The sequence below is a fragment of the Podarcis bocagei genome (assembly GCF_964188305.1).
Source record: "Podarcis bocagei genome assembly, chromosome: 14".
In the NCBI taxonomy this organism is placed as follows: domain Eukaryota; kingdom Metazoa; phylum Chordata; class Lepidosauria; order Squamata; family Lacertidae; genus Podarcis; species Podarcis bocagei.
The window spans coordinates 20,448,030-20,461,607 of record NC_138139.1 but is presented as its reverse complement, the minus strand read 5'-3'; the positions used below and the strand labels follow the sequence as shown (position 1 = coordinate 20,461,607).

At 44.6% G+C, this 13,578-nt stretch overlaps 1 protein-coding gene across 3 annotated transcripts in view; it reads right to left on the bottom strand.

Moving 5' to 3' along the window:
• The window catches only part of NTRK3 (neurotrophic receptor tyrosine kinase 3), a 412,299-nt gene that overhangs the window by 303,329 nt on the left and 95,392 nt on the right, over positions 1-13,578 (bottom strand). For all 3 annotated transcript variants that reach the window (XM_081171109.1, XM_081171110.1, XM_081171111.1), the window contains exon 2: positions 1,312-1,386. In XM_081171109.1, coding sequence (XP_081027235.1) covers positions 1,312-1,386 — 75 coding nt within the window. The remainder of the gene's footprint in view (positions 1-1,311; positions 1,387-13,578) is intronic.

Below are 13,578 nucleotides of genomic sequence, written 5' to 3'. Positions count from 1 at the left end.
TTACCAAGGTTAAGTTTCAGGGAAGCTCAGCAGAGCCTCCTCCTTTCTGCTGACCTGTGATCAGATGGCAACTATGGGAGGGTTTTTGTAAGCAAAAGGTATTTTTAGAACAGGTGTCATTTAGTTCAGGGGTGGGGAACCTATTTCACCCTAAGGGTTGGATTGAAGCACAAGTGGGCAGAAAAATAAAATAAAATAAAGCATGTTCTTCTACTCTCCCACATCATTGTCACAAACACCTGTACCAACCAACAATTTTAATAAACCAATTTTATTTCAATATCAAATCAATATTATTAGAGCAAAGATTATGGGATAATGCACACAGTGACTTGCGATCTCAATCACACGCAGTCTGTAGTCCGCTGGCAGTAGGAGTACAATATGGGCATGTCTTTAAGTTAACATCTTACATTAAAAACCTGACAGTACCAAATTATCGAAGGCTTTTCACCAAAGCCAGACTAAACGTCTTTCCTTCTGCAGTGTTGGATGGCAGGTTGAGAGGAGTTCTCTACCAGGACAGACTTTGCTCGTGTGCTCAAGACATCAATTCCATAAAACATATTCTGTTGCACTGTGCAAAATATGAGCATGCCAGGGCTGAACTGATATTACCCTTGCTGGTACCTTTCCCGGGAAAATCAGAGGCTGACTATGTCAGGTTCCTATTGGAAGACTGGACAAATGCTAGAACATTAGCAGTGGCCAAGTTTTTATTGGTGGTTGCAAGAACCAATGATCTCTATATTCTGAACAAAATGCTTGTTTAACCTGGAGTCAGGCTGTATGAATTGTGTATTGCTTTGTAACAATTTGTTGGGTCTCTGGACTGTAACAAAGGTTGATTGATTGATATTATTTTGATCCAGTGCCTACTCTGTCTATTTGGTAATCCGGCACTGGTGCAAACACAGATACACAGGCTAGATCTAGACATATCAAAGCAGCATTGCAAACTTTGTATGAGAAATCGGGTTAGCAAAAATGGAACTCCACAGTGCCATCTGGTGTCGCAGTGTTTGAATGCATAAACAACGTATATAAAGCAATTTTTCTTTGTCAATGTAACTGAATCAACACACACACATATGTGTCTCAAAAGCCCAGTGTAAAGAGGTGTATATTCAGGGTACAATGAAAATGATACAATGAAGGTGCCAGGCACACCTCTTTGACAGGCAATTCCACAACTTAGTGGGCTGCCAACCCCAAACTTCAGAGGGCTCTGGAATGGCCCTGAGGTCCCCCTCTGCTGATCTTAATGCCCATGAGTGTCCATAGGGAAGGAAGTTTTTCAAACATACTCACAGTCTCTGGAGTCCTGTGTACAGCTCCATATCTACGGCGTTCAGTGTCTGCAAATTCTTCCAAAATTCTATGTGTCTGTGGAGAGAAAAGAGGCAGACTTTAAAGCTGGACTTAGACCCCGCATTGACACCAGTGGGACAAATGAGACATGTCTTAAGACCCATTGAATTCAAAGGAAACTACGTTCAACCTAGCCAGTTTCCAACCCAACGAAAACCTTGGTTTTTCTTTAGGAACTACTGTTCTCTCCCACTCCACCCCCGTTATTTGCACATGTATGCAGATTTAATTGATTGATTGATTGACACTCAGACAATTAATTAACCGATGGGTTTTTAAAACTGAGCAGCAGCCAAAATGAAAGCTAAGCTTTCATTGTGGGGGTAAGGCAAAGGAATAGACTTACATTTTTCTTTCTTTTTAAATGTAGTGGTTGCTTGTTCCTTCCTAACTCCTCCCCAATTTACAACAGAAAAAAAAATATTATTTTACTCTTCCTCCCATAAGAGTGTTAAGAAAAACCCCACTAGATCAGGCCAAAGGCCTATCCCATGGGTAGGCAAACTAAGGCCCAGGGGCCGAATCCGGCCCAATCACCTTATCAATCATTTTCAGTTTCCCTCAGTTTCTCCCCCCACACCCCAAATTTTTAATTCAGCTCTGCATTTACAAATAACTTATATGGGGGGGGGAGGGGTAATTCTTTGAAAGCTTTTCGAAAGAGGCAGTAAAGAAGGTGCTGGGTGAAATCACAGCCAAGCAGTTCAAGTCTTGGATGAGCAAATTTTGGCAGCAATCTGAGATTCAAAAATTGTGGCCCAAAAATTCATCAGCAATTTTGTGTGATTTTCTCCAAATATACACATTTTTGCATGCAGTTTTGAGTGGGATAGATATTTTCTCAACCCATTTCCCCAAATATAATGTGCCTAGCAAGCACATATTTACATACACTTGCTCATAATATGTGATTGTTGAGTGGAGAACTGGACTGTAAAATTCAGAGCAGTGCTAATTTTGAAAAATTACTCTGTTTTGGTTCACATACTGCTACAAAAAGTGCAAATTAAAAGGCAAACGAGATTGGATTTCTCCCGCATCCCTGCTCCCCAAGGTTGCTCCCGGCAACTGGTATTTCATAGCATGTCCAGCTATCATTGTAACCTCCTTTGGCTCCCCAACCTTTTCCCACTAACAGATACCTATCTGGAATCATAGTCAGCTGCAACTCTCACAGCCTACATTTCATGCCCTTCTTTCTTTCTCCATATATCGTGTATGTCATTATTCACATATTTCAAAAACACCTTGCCAGGTCTCCTCAAATTTCTCCAGGTCTCCATTTATTCCCTTCCCACCCTGCTAACCGCAAAGGACATTCATTCTGTTCACCATGTTTCTATTCTCAGACTTCAAACGCATTCAGTTTCCAGCACATAAACAAACAAACAAACAAACAAACAAACAGGCCCCGGGCAAAGCGGAGAGCTCAGGATCCATCAGTCAAGGAGGGCTTACCTGGCAGTGCTGAAGACTAGAAGCAGGCAGGCACATTTTGCGTGGCTGAGGGGCACCATTCTAATTTCCCACAATGCCCCAGAGTGACATTACATCAGAGGCATTATGGGAAATGAAAATGGCAGCTAGATTCAGGTGCCTGGTGCTGCTGGAGTAGGGGAGTTACCGTATTTTTTGCTCCATAAGACACATTTTTTTCCTCCTAAAAAGTAAGGGGAAATGTCTGTGCATACTATGGAGTGAATTTGTGGTCGATCTCTGGCTCCCTTTCTGGCCCCACCCCCTTGCCCAGGCATCCATTTTTTAATGTTCTGCAGACGGAGGCCGTTTGTTTCCCCAGCGACATGTGACTGGCTGATTAGATTATCTGTCTGGAAACTGTAGAAACGGCTCGCTTTCCTTTCCTAAAGAAACTGCAGAACTGTGAGTTGAACCCCATAAAAACAGGATTTTTTTTTCCCTTTGCAAAGTAAGCTCAACAACTTTGAGCTGAACCTCAAGAAAGGGGCTTTTCCCCTTTGCAAAAGAAGCTGCACAACTTTGAGCTGATCCCCTCAAAAACGGGGCTTTCCCCCCTTTCCTCCTCTAAAAACTAGGTGCCTCTTATGGTCAGGCATCTTATGGAGTGAAAAATACAGTGAGTGAGTGACAAGAAAAAAATGTGTACTGGTGGTCCTGGGACAGGCATCAGTGGTGTACTCTACCATATCCTCCAACATACCTCTGATAAAAATGGGGTCGTCCCACCGCCCCCCACACCTCCTCCTCCTCCTCCTTGGCCAGGGCAGGGAAGTAGTCGCCGAATGAAGCAAGCTGGAACCAAGGCTTTCTTAGGAGCATTAATGTGACCCTGATCTTGTTTTTATAAAAAAAAGGAAGTGGCATATTTGGGGGGGGGAATGGGAGGCATAGCTCTAAGAAGTGTGTTAGAAAGATGCACAGATCTGAACTCCCAGTAACATGTTAAAACACTATTTGGAGGGAAGGCTTCTCATGAAGTCAGGACTCTCTGTGGCACCATGAGAAGCTGCGATGGCTAGAGGGCTTTTGGGACAGTGTTCAAAGATCTCAGCTCCTGGCACAGTCCCTGATTTTAATGTGTGAACCAACTCTGATTTTAAATAGCCCCACTGCATCTGAGTGGACCTTGAGCAATCATGGAAGGTTTGTACCCTGCCTGCCTTCAAATGTCAACCAAAAATCACAAAGCAGCTTTCATTCCGAAGTACACCCCCAAAACAAAACAAAAATCTTCTGCAAAATCATTAAATATAACAAGATCAAGACATTGTAGAATACCAATCAAAACCACCGTTTGGTAGAAAAAGACAACATCACAACAAAGAGATCAATGCTTAAAAAAAACCCCAGTGAAATTTTGGTTTCATTTGCACAATAAATTGAAAGCATTATGATGTCACCTTAAACTGTCCTGACTTCCTCCAAAGAACCCCAGGAATTGTAGTTTGTTAAAGGTGCTGAGAGTTGTTAGAAAACTTGTCACAGAGCTACAGTTACCAGCACCTTTAACAAACTACAATTCCCAGGATTCTTTGGGGGAAGCAAGGATTCTTAAAGTGACACAGGAGTGCTTAAAATGTATTGTGTGAATATGACCATAGTTAATCCAGTCTGGGAAGGGATGCTCAACACATTGACCAAACAAACCATTATACTTTGCAACTCCCTGAAGTAGCTGAAACAAGCAGGCATCCTGCCACCAGCCCCAAGGGAGCTATTGCCGCTTTAAACTGTCCTGGATTCCCCCAAAGAATTATGGGAGCTGTAGTTTGGGAAATCTTAAAAAGTAGAGACATCACCTTGCCAACAAAGGTCTGTATAGTAAAAGCTATGGTTTTCCCAGTAGTGATGTATGGAAGTGAGAGCTGGACCATAAAGAAGGCTGATCGCCGAAGAACTGATGCTTTTGAATTATGGTACTGGAGGAGACTCTTGAGAATCCCATGGACTGCAAGAAGATCAAACCTATCCATTCTTAAGGAAATCAGCCCTGAGTGCTCACTGGAAGGACAGATCCTGAAGCTGAGGCTCCTCCAATACTTTGGCCACCTCATGAGAAGAGAAGACTCCCTGGAAAAGACCCTGATGTTGGGAAAGATGGAGGGCAGAAGGAGAAGGGGACGACAGAGGACGAGATGGTTGGACAGTGTTCTCGAAGCTACCAGCATGAGTTTGACCAAACTGCGGGAGGCAGTGGAAGACAGGAGTGCCTAGCGTGCTCTGGTCCATGGGGTCATGAAGAGTCGGACATGACTAAACAACAACCAAGTTTGGGAAAGGTGTCGAGGGTTGTTATGAGACCCCCTACACTCACCACAGTGCTGAAGTTCTCAGAGTTCTCTGGGAAGAGGAATTGATTGTTAAACTCCTCTGGCAAGCCACCTGTTTGCCATCCTTGGGGTACATTTGTAACTTCCATGCACACACCTCTCTGCAGACTGAAGAGGCACTCATAATCCCTTGACTGGTAGGTTTTCAACAACAATGTCTGCAAACATTCGATCTGTGTTTTCAATTCTTCTGTTGGTCAAGAAGCGTTTCCGGGAGAGCAGTGTCAGCGGTTTGTTATTTTGAGTGCCCCTTTATTATAGCAATCTCCACGAGCCACGGGCAATGTGACAGGCACATTATAAAAGGAGGGAAAACTGAAATAGATCTGTCACTTTAGTGCGCCTCGTTATTCTGTGGATATCGGAGCCAGACCGACAGCTTCCGACGGACTGCAGAGTCACGTTTATCAATACGGTAAGGAGCAACCCAAGCGAGGACTCTCTCCCCTCGGGCATCACACAATATTAACAAGCCCAGGACCTGACCCAACAGGGCCCTCGCCTAAAGTTGCATGAAAAATATTTGCTATCATCATCTCATTGCCCAGGGTGCTTTGGTTTTGTTTTTGTTTTTTTAAAAAAGAGTCAACTACAGTTGAAGACCATCCTAGAGTCTCTAACAGAGATGCAGGGCCATCCCAAGGTGATTGCGGTTGTAATTCTGTGTAGTGATTAGAGTGTTGGTTCTGGAAGGTAAAAGGGAAAGGGACCCCTGTCCATTAGGTCCAGTCGTGGCCAACTCTTCGGTTGCAGCGCTCATCTCACTTTATTGGCCGAGGAAGCCGGTGTGCAGCTTCCGGGTCATGTGGCCAGCATGACTAAGCCGCTTCTGGCAAACCAGAGGAGCGCACGGAAATGCCGTTTACCTTCCCGCTGGAGCGGTACCTATTTATCTATTTGCACTTTGACATGCTTTCGAACTGCTAGGTTGGCAGAAGCAGGGACCGAGCAACGGGAGCTCACCCCATCACGGGGATTCAAACCGCCGACCTTCTGATCGACAAGTCCTAGGCTCTGTGGTTTAACCCACAGCGCCACCTGCGTCCCTGGTTCTGGAAGACCAGGGTTGAAATCCCCACTCAATCATGGATTTCAGTGGGTGATCTTGGGGTAGTCAATGCCTCACAGCCTAAACTGCCTCTCAGAGTTGTTGTGGGGAGAACCATGTATACCACCTTGAGCTCCTTGGAGAAAAGATGGGATATAAATGCAGTTGTTAGAAATCACAGAATCATAGAGTTGGAAGGGATCCTGAGGATCATCCAGACCAGTGGTTCTCAACCTGTGGGTCCCCAGATGTTGTTGGACTACAACTCCCATCATTCCTAGCCAGCATGACCAGTGGTCAGGGATGATGGGAGTTGTAGTGCAACAACATCTGGGGACCCACAAATTGAGAACCACTGATCTAGACCAATGCAGGAATATGCAGCTGCCCCATACAGGGATCGAACCTGCAACCTTGGCATTAGCAGCACCATGATCTAACCAACTGAGCTGTTGTTGCTTTGTTGTTGTTGTATCAGAGTGAGGCACTGACCAGATCGTAAGAGTTTACAGGACTGAGTGAAACCGGGTGGGGCACTTTGTCACATGACAACCCCTGAGTCAGTGCATCATTCTGACCAGATGCATAGGTGATGCTCAGTGAACAAGTGGCTCCCTCTTCTGGCACAGAGATTAAGGCGCTCAGGCCTGGCTGATCTGAAGATCCTTCTGGAGACCCTGGCACGTGAGAGGTGTACAGAAAGCAGACAAATGTCCAAAATAAAACCTCATCCAAAGAGTGCTTAGAGGGCAACACAGGCCCCCTTTCCCTTCCTCCAGTGTCCTTGTTGCATGTGAGTTGCACAGGCTGCAAAAACAGAGTGCCGCATTGCAACCGCTAAGTGGCGTGCAAACGAGAAGCAACGGAAAATGCAGGCAGCACACCCGAGACCGCGCTCTCGCAAGGTAACAAGAAAATTGATTTGTCCTCCAGGCGTATTGCGCCTAGTGATCCATACAGAGGCATTAGTGTTCAATTATCTGATATGTTTAGCATGATAAACAACAAAACCAAAAAAAGAGAGAGGCAGGACGGCAAGGCAGCTCTGGACCACAAAGGAAAAGGAAGAGAGGGGAGGAGGGAGAAAAGTCCATTTCCCAAAACATCTGCTGCGTTTCTCTGGTTCTCCATCCTACTCACCAACCACTTGGCAGCTGTCAAAAGACAGCAAAGCAAGCGCTGCAACCTGGACAGACAGGTACTTAGGAAGTTGATAGGCTCAACCAGCTCCCTTTGAAGCCCACTTCAGCTGTGTTATGCTGCTTACACTCTGCAGTGTGTTAAGGTCTGCAGCAGAAAATGCAGGGTCTCTCCACTGGGGCATAACTTAATGGAGCTGCTGGGGTTCCAGTAGGTAGCACTTCCAGTGGCAAAGCAATCAACACCTTTTCCACACACCCCTCAAAAGAAGCCAACAGATCTCCATCAAGCAAGCTAATACCTGATTTATGACCTTCTGGTGCATTTCCTATTATTATTATTATTATTATTATTATTATTATTATTATTATTATTATTATTATTATTATTATTACCCGCTGTAAGAAACCCTGGAGAACCACCACCAGTCAGTGGGGATAATGCTGAGTGGAACTGGCACTGTTACAAGTTACTTGTACAGTGGTACCTCGGGTTACATACGCTTCAGGTTACATACGCTTCAGGTTACAGACTCCGCTAACCCAGAAATAGTGCTTCAGGTTAAGAACTTTGCTTCAGGATGAGAACAGAAATCATGCTCCAGCGGTGCGGCGGCAGCTAAAGTGCTAAAGTGGTGCTTCAGGTTAAGTACAGTTTCAGGTTAACAACAGACCTCCAGAACAAATTAAGCACTTAACCTGAGGTACCACTGAAGGAATGGGTTTCCCAAACCCCCAAACTGACTGTGCAGGCAGTTTTTAAACTGCACCAAAATCCCCATTTCTCCTTAGCTAAAATGCATAAACTTTAGCCGTTGAGCAAATGCAAAACAAGAACACAGCTCTCTCCCTTATCAGTTTGACAGCAAGACTGGCCTTGACTTTACCAGTAGAACAGACACAGACATATCTTATGTCCTGACCACAAATGACGCAAAGACCCAAGTCTGGGACTAACACCAGAGCATGTTCTCGGAAGTAGTGACCTCTTGCTCCAAGATAGGAGTAGGAACAGGAATATCCTTTTATGGTCAGAAGTACAGGAAGGAAGATCCTTTTATGGTTGAGAGTACCAGAGCAGGAACATATGTGATGTCAACCTGTGTACGTACGCCGATGTGGTTGGGCTCCTAGGGGAGGAGTGAGAGGGTGCCTGGAGGATATATAAACTGCATGAAACCTGTCATTTCTTTGGACTTGCTGTGGACTTGATCACGCAAGTGCCTTCTGCTATCCGGAGAGCAGAATAAACTCTTTCTTTGAACCAACTCGGTGTCATTTTGACTTCCTTCCTCCTGTCCCGGAGCAACGCAGACCCAATCGGTGAACTCCAATAAGGCTTCACCACTACTGAATTTGCAAGATATACCATATCGGCCCGGATATAAGCCACACCCGAATACAAGCTGCACCTGTAAAATCCAAGGAGGGGGGAAGCCAAAACCTGAAAAAGCCACTCCCTTAAAATTCTGCAGGCATTCATACCCGTAAATGGCAAGTGTAGAAGAAAATCCTACGGGTACCATTCCCCACACTCCTGGGCTCCTTCCTGGAGGGGGGAGCCATGCTACTTTGCCAGCAGCCTTTCCCCCCTCTTTTTGGCTGCTTGGGGGAGGCTTGGGAGCCACAGACAGGATGGGTGCCACTGCCCCGCACCCCTAACAGCCCTCTTGGTGGTATCCTGGGTGGGGGGAAGGAGGACACACTCTATTCCGGCCTTGGAAGGCAAGGCGGGGCCACAGACCTAGGGCAGCTGTTTCAGCAGTGATATCGTAAGGCTGTCAATATAGGCTGCACTTTAACTTTTCACGGCCGGAATTTGGGGGGGGGGGGAGCGCGGCTTATATTCGTGGCCAATACGGTAAATGTTTTCGTGTTTCATTACCTATGCTTTAGAACTCTCTTCCTACAGACACCTCCACTGTACTCTTTTGGGTGCCTGCTAAAACCAGTTTAGTTCAGGCAAGCCTTTGCAGAAACATACAATGTTGATGCATTTTAATCTGTTTTTTCGCTTCTTGCTTACTTTAATTATTTTTCGAGTATCTTAAATAGTAGTTTTTACTGACAATTTCATTGTTTTAATCTTTTGTAGACAGCTTCAAGAAGGTTTTTGGTTTTTTTTTAACAATCAAGCATTAGCAATAGAGTGATTCCACTGCAAGTCAGTGTAGGAGATATTGAGCTAGGTGGACCAATGCCAAACTCTCCAAAATTTCACTGGTGAAAATAGGGACATCCTATTGCATAATAATAATAACTTTATTATTTATACCCCGCCCATCTGACTTGAGAACATTGCCTTTTAAATTAAACCTTTACATTTAACAGCACACTTACATACTATCCAACTCTCAGTCTATTATTTATTTATTTATAATTACTTATAGCCCAGCTGTCACCAAATGGTCTTTGGTCAGGTTACAAAAAACAGCATTGTAGAATGGCAGTGCAGGTCCATGCTTTTTTTTTTTTTTAGGGTCCGAAAGGTAGGAATATAAGAGAGGATTTGCAGCACAACCCTAACCATGTCTACTCAGGAGAAAGTCCTATTGAATTCAATGGGGCTTACTCCCAGCTAAGCAGGACTACAACTGCAGCCTTACTAACATAAATACATTCACGTTGGCAAACTAGAATTTCCAATCAGAACTTTATCTGTCTATCTATCTGAAAAGTGCAGCTTCCAAAGATCTCAAATCTGGGGGGAAATGGGAATGTCAATGGAACAGAGGCAGGGAGGGAAGAGGAGATGCCTGCTCTGACATCCGCACAGCAAAAAATCAGTAACTCAACTTGAAACATTTCTGTAAGAGTCACAATGAAACAAGACTCATAAATTCAATAAGAAGAGCCTTGATTCAAGACCATTTTCAATCATCATTTATACAGCACTTTAAATATATATATATATATATATATATATATATATATATATATATCCTTTGTGTCTGCCATTCATCTTTGCAACAAGTGCAGGATGTGATGAGGGCAACTATTGCTCCCAATTTATATGTGAGGAATTGAAACTGGCAGAGCGACTTAGCCAAGGCAACCCAGTGCGAAAGACACATTGAGAGGGAATCAAGCCCTGACCTCACGGGACCGCATCCAGATCTCTATCCACTGAATCACTTTGGCTGGCTGACATTGGTATGCAATATTCAAAATCTGACATCTTCATAGATAAGTCTATTGCAAGGACTGGCAACAGGGAGCCAACTCTGGCTCACGAAGCCCTGTAGCCTGCCCCCATTTGCAGGTTCAGCATAAAACAACCTTCACTCCTGCCTGGCTATTTTACCCTAACTGACAATGGCAGGGCTGAGCCATATTAATTTTAATGAGGGGTGACTTTCCCTCAGCTTAATTTGAAATCAGTTCAATATTTATGAGATCTCTCGTTGAGCGTTCAGGAAAAATAAAATAGTTTGTTTTCCGAGAGGTCTCTCCCAGCTCACAGTAGTGCTGTGCCAAAAAACAACAACTTGCATTTATCCCCCCCCCCAAAAAAACCCATTCTCTATAAATTAATGAGAATAGAAGTTGCATTCAGAAATTATGGTATCAAAAGGGAGATAATTTTTCGGAGAAATTTTCATAGGTGGGGTGCAGGGGTTTCTATGCAATTACTTTTCTTTTGAGGTGACTGAGTGCCCCCTGCAATTGCCCTTTCATTTTACAAATCATCTCATCAGTGGCCTGCATACTGCAGCCTTCCTGGGTGCCTGAGTTTCAATTTAAACTCAAGGCTAGACATAGGCCCTATCTGCACTGTATATTTAAGGCTGCCACTTTAACAGTCATGACTTCCCCCAAAGAATCCTGAGAACTGCAGTTTGTTAAGGTTGTTGAGAGTTGTTCAGAGGTCCCTATTCCCCACACACAGAGCTACATTTCCTAGAGTTCCCTGGTAAGTGGGATTGAATGCTGAACCACGCTGAGAACTGCAGCTCTGGAAGGAAAGTATGGTTCTCTTAAAAACTCTCAGCAGTCTTAAGACACTACAGCTCCCACAATCCTTTGGGGGAAGCTATGGTGCATTAAATCTATGGTGCAGATGGAGCCATAACGAGGCTCACTTCTCCCATGGAGCTTTTTCGGATCAGGAAACAAAGGCAGCCAGGGAGGCTACGGTATGCTGGATAAATGTTTACCAGAAATAAAAGCACGTGCACAACAGTAGAGGAAGCTCAAAATCCTGCTGGGGCTAACCTTTGAAAGAAATGCTCCCATGCCCCAAGAATAAGGCTGAGAGAGAAAAAAATGGATGCCTCTTTTGCAGACGCTTGAAACTGTTAAGGAACTAGACAAACAGGGTTTTTTGTACAATGCCAGTTTGTAGTGCTTCCGCATTCACACTAATGGTGTTCTGTATTTCAGTGTTGTATAATATTTTATGATTTCACTTATCATACACCCACCCAGCCAGAAAAGAGAGCCGTTGGTGAATTCAACCAATATGCCTTCCTAGTGAAACACACCCAGGAATAAGACTGTTTTAAACCTCAGTGGGGTACAACAGAGAGAGAAAACACTGACATGACATTTTATGCAAGAGAATTGATCCAGGCAGAGAAGATACTCACGCAACATGTGAATGGTGGAGATGTCAGTTTGACACAGAAGGCCAATGGTATAAGCAATGGCTCTAGACACCAACACAGAGTCCGAACTACAGGACTGGCATTGAGGAGCATGAGATTCCTACCCCCCAAATCCTCGTATTCTTTATATCTATATACCAGCATAGGCAATGCACAGGTTGCAAGATGAGTGGTGATAAAGTTCTAGACTATGGGCTTGGTGCCTGGATCTAGGCTTGTGCTTTGGATGAGCAAACTGGCCCCAAACAAATTAAATGTCTCAGTTGAGTTCCAGACATTAGTTCTATCCAGGAATTGTCCTTATTACACAATGGGGGAGTATGCTAGCTCATTCCACCCCCTTCATCATGTCTCTGTCACCAGCAACACCATCATCCACATGTTACAGGATGACCGCCTGTGAAGGTCCATGAACTATGCCTATACAGGTTTAGAAACATTGGAGGGGGGGACCTCCAGAAATGCAAGGGGCTCTGCTGCAGATGATTCAGACTCACACTACCAGTGCACAAGGACTCAGTGGAAGGGGAGGGGCCAGCCAGTCTAACCCTGCTCTAATCTAATCACATGGAAGAGCTAAACACTCTTGAGGGAGCAAGTTCAAGGAACTCTCCAAGGTGCTGAAATTCCACCCTTAACCTATAGACCAGGGGCAGAGAAGATTTTCTTTCTTGCCAAATGGCCAGATTTTTATTTCTTCCACCTCTGGTGAGCCAAAGTGGGCAGGTGGATGGGACCTCACAGGTGCCATTCACCGGCCATTACTATGACATCAGCTGATGCTTCTCTTTGAAACCTCAGTTCTAGGTACTTCAAAGCAAGTGGGTCGCAGGCCTTTAAAACAGCTGTTTGTAGACAACTTCCCATGAGGCTGTTTATAAAGGGTTTCTCCTTTGAATCTCATTGGTTTGAAGAAGTGAGTGGGAGGGCTGTTTCAAAGCCCTTTGTACACAACTCCAAAGCTCCTGTTCTTTGGATCCAGCAAGGTGAGCTTCCACCTTCTGTGGTTTGAAGAGGAAATATGGAGGGAGCATGTCTTGCTAAATCCAAAGAACAAATAGGAGCTTTAAGCCACTCTCTTACCTTCCCCACTCCTGATGTCATGCATGAGGGTGGGTGTGGTGGGCATCCCCAGGGTGTTTTTGCAACAGACACCTGCAGGACATTTCTGCCCCACAGAGTCCCATTTGTGACCAGGGCAAAACAACAACAGCCCCCGCCCCTGAACTTCTCTCTATTCTGCAAGCATGCTTAAACTGCCAAATCTGTTTCTGCTGACAGTGGATTGTAATGCACTATCCCTATGGCTACTGCAATAGTTTATTTGCTGGCCATTCATCAATCACATGATCGAAAGGCGGAGCCTGCTAAAACTTACTAAACCAAACAGAATATAGGTAAGCATATGAGCAGGTAAATTTAAATTGCACTAAAACTGCAGAGTAGCCTACTAATAAAAATCCCAAGGTGTACATTGATCCTTTGCAAACGTTTGGGTGAATAACTGTGTTTTAGCTGGTGCTGTAAAGCAAAATGAGTCAGCACTGGCCGTATCTCAGAAAATCCAAAGCAGGGTGCCACAACAGAGGAGGTCCTATCAGCTG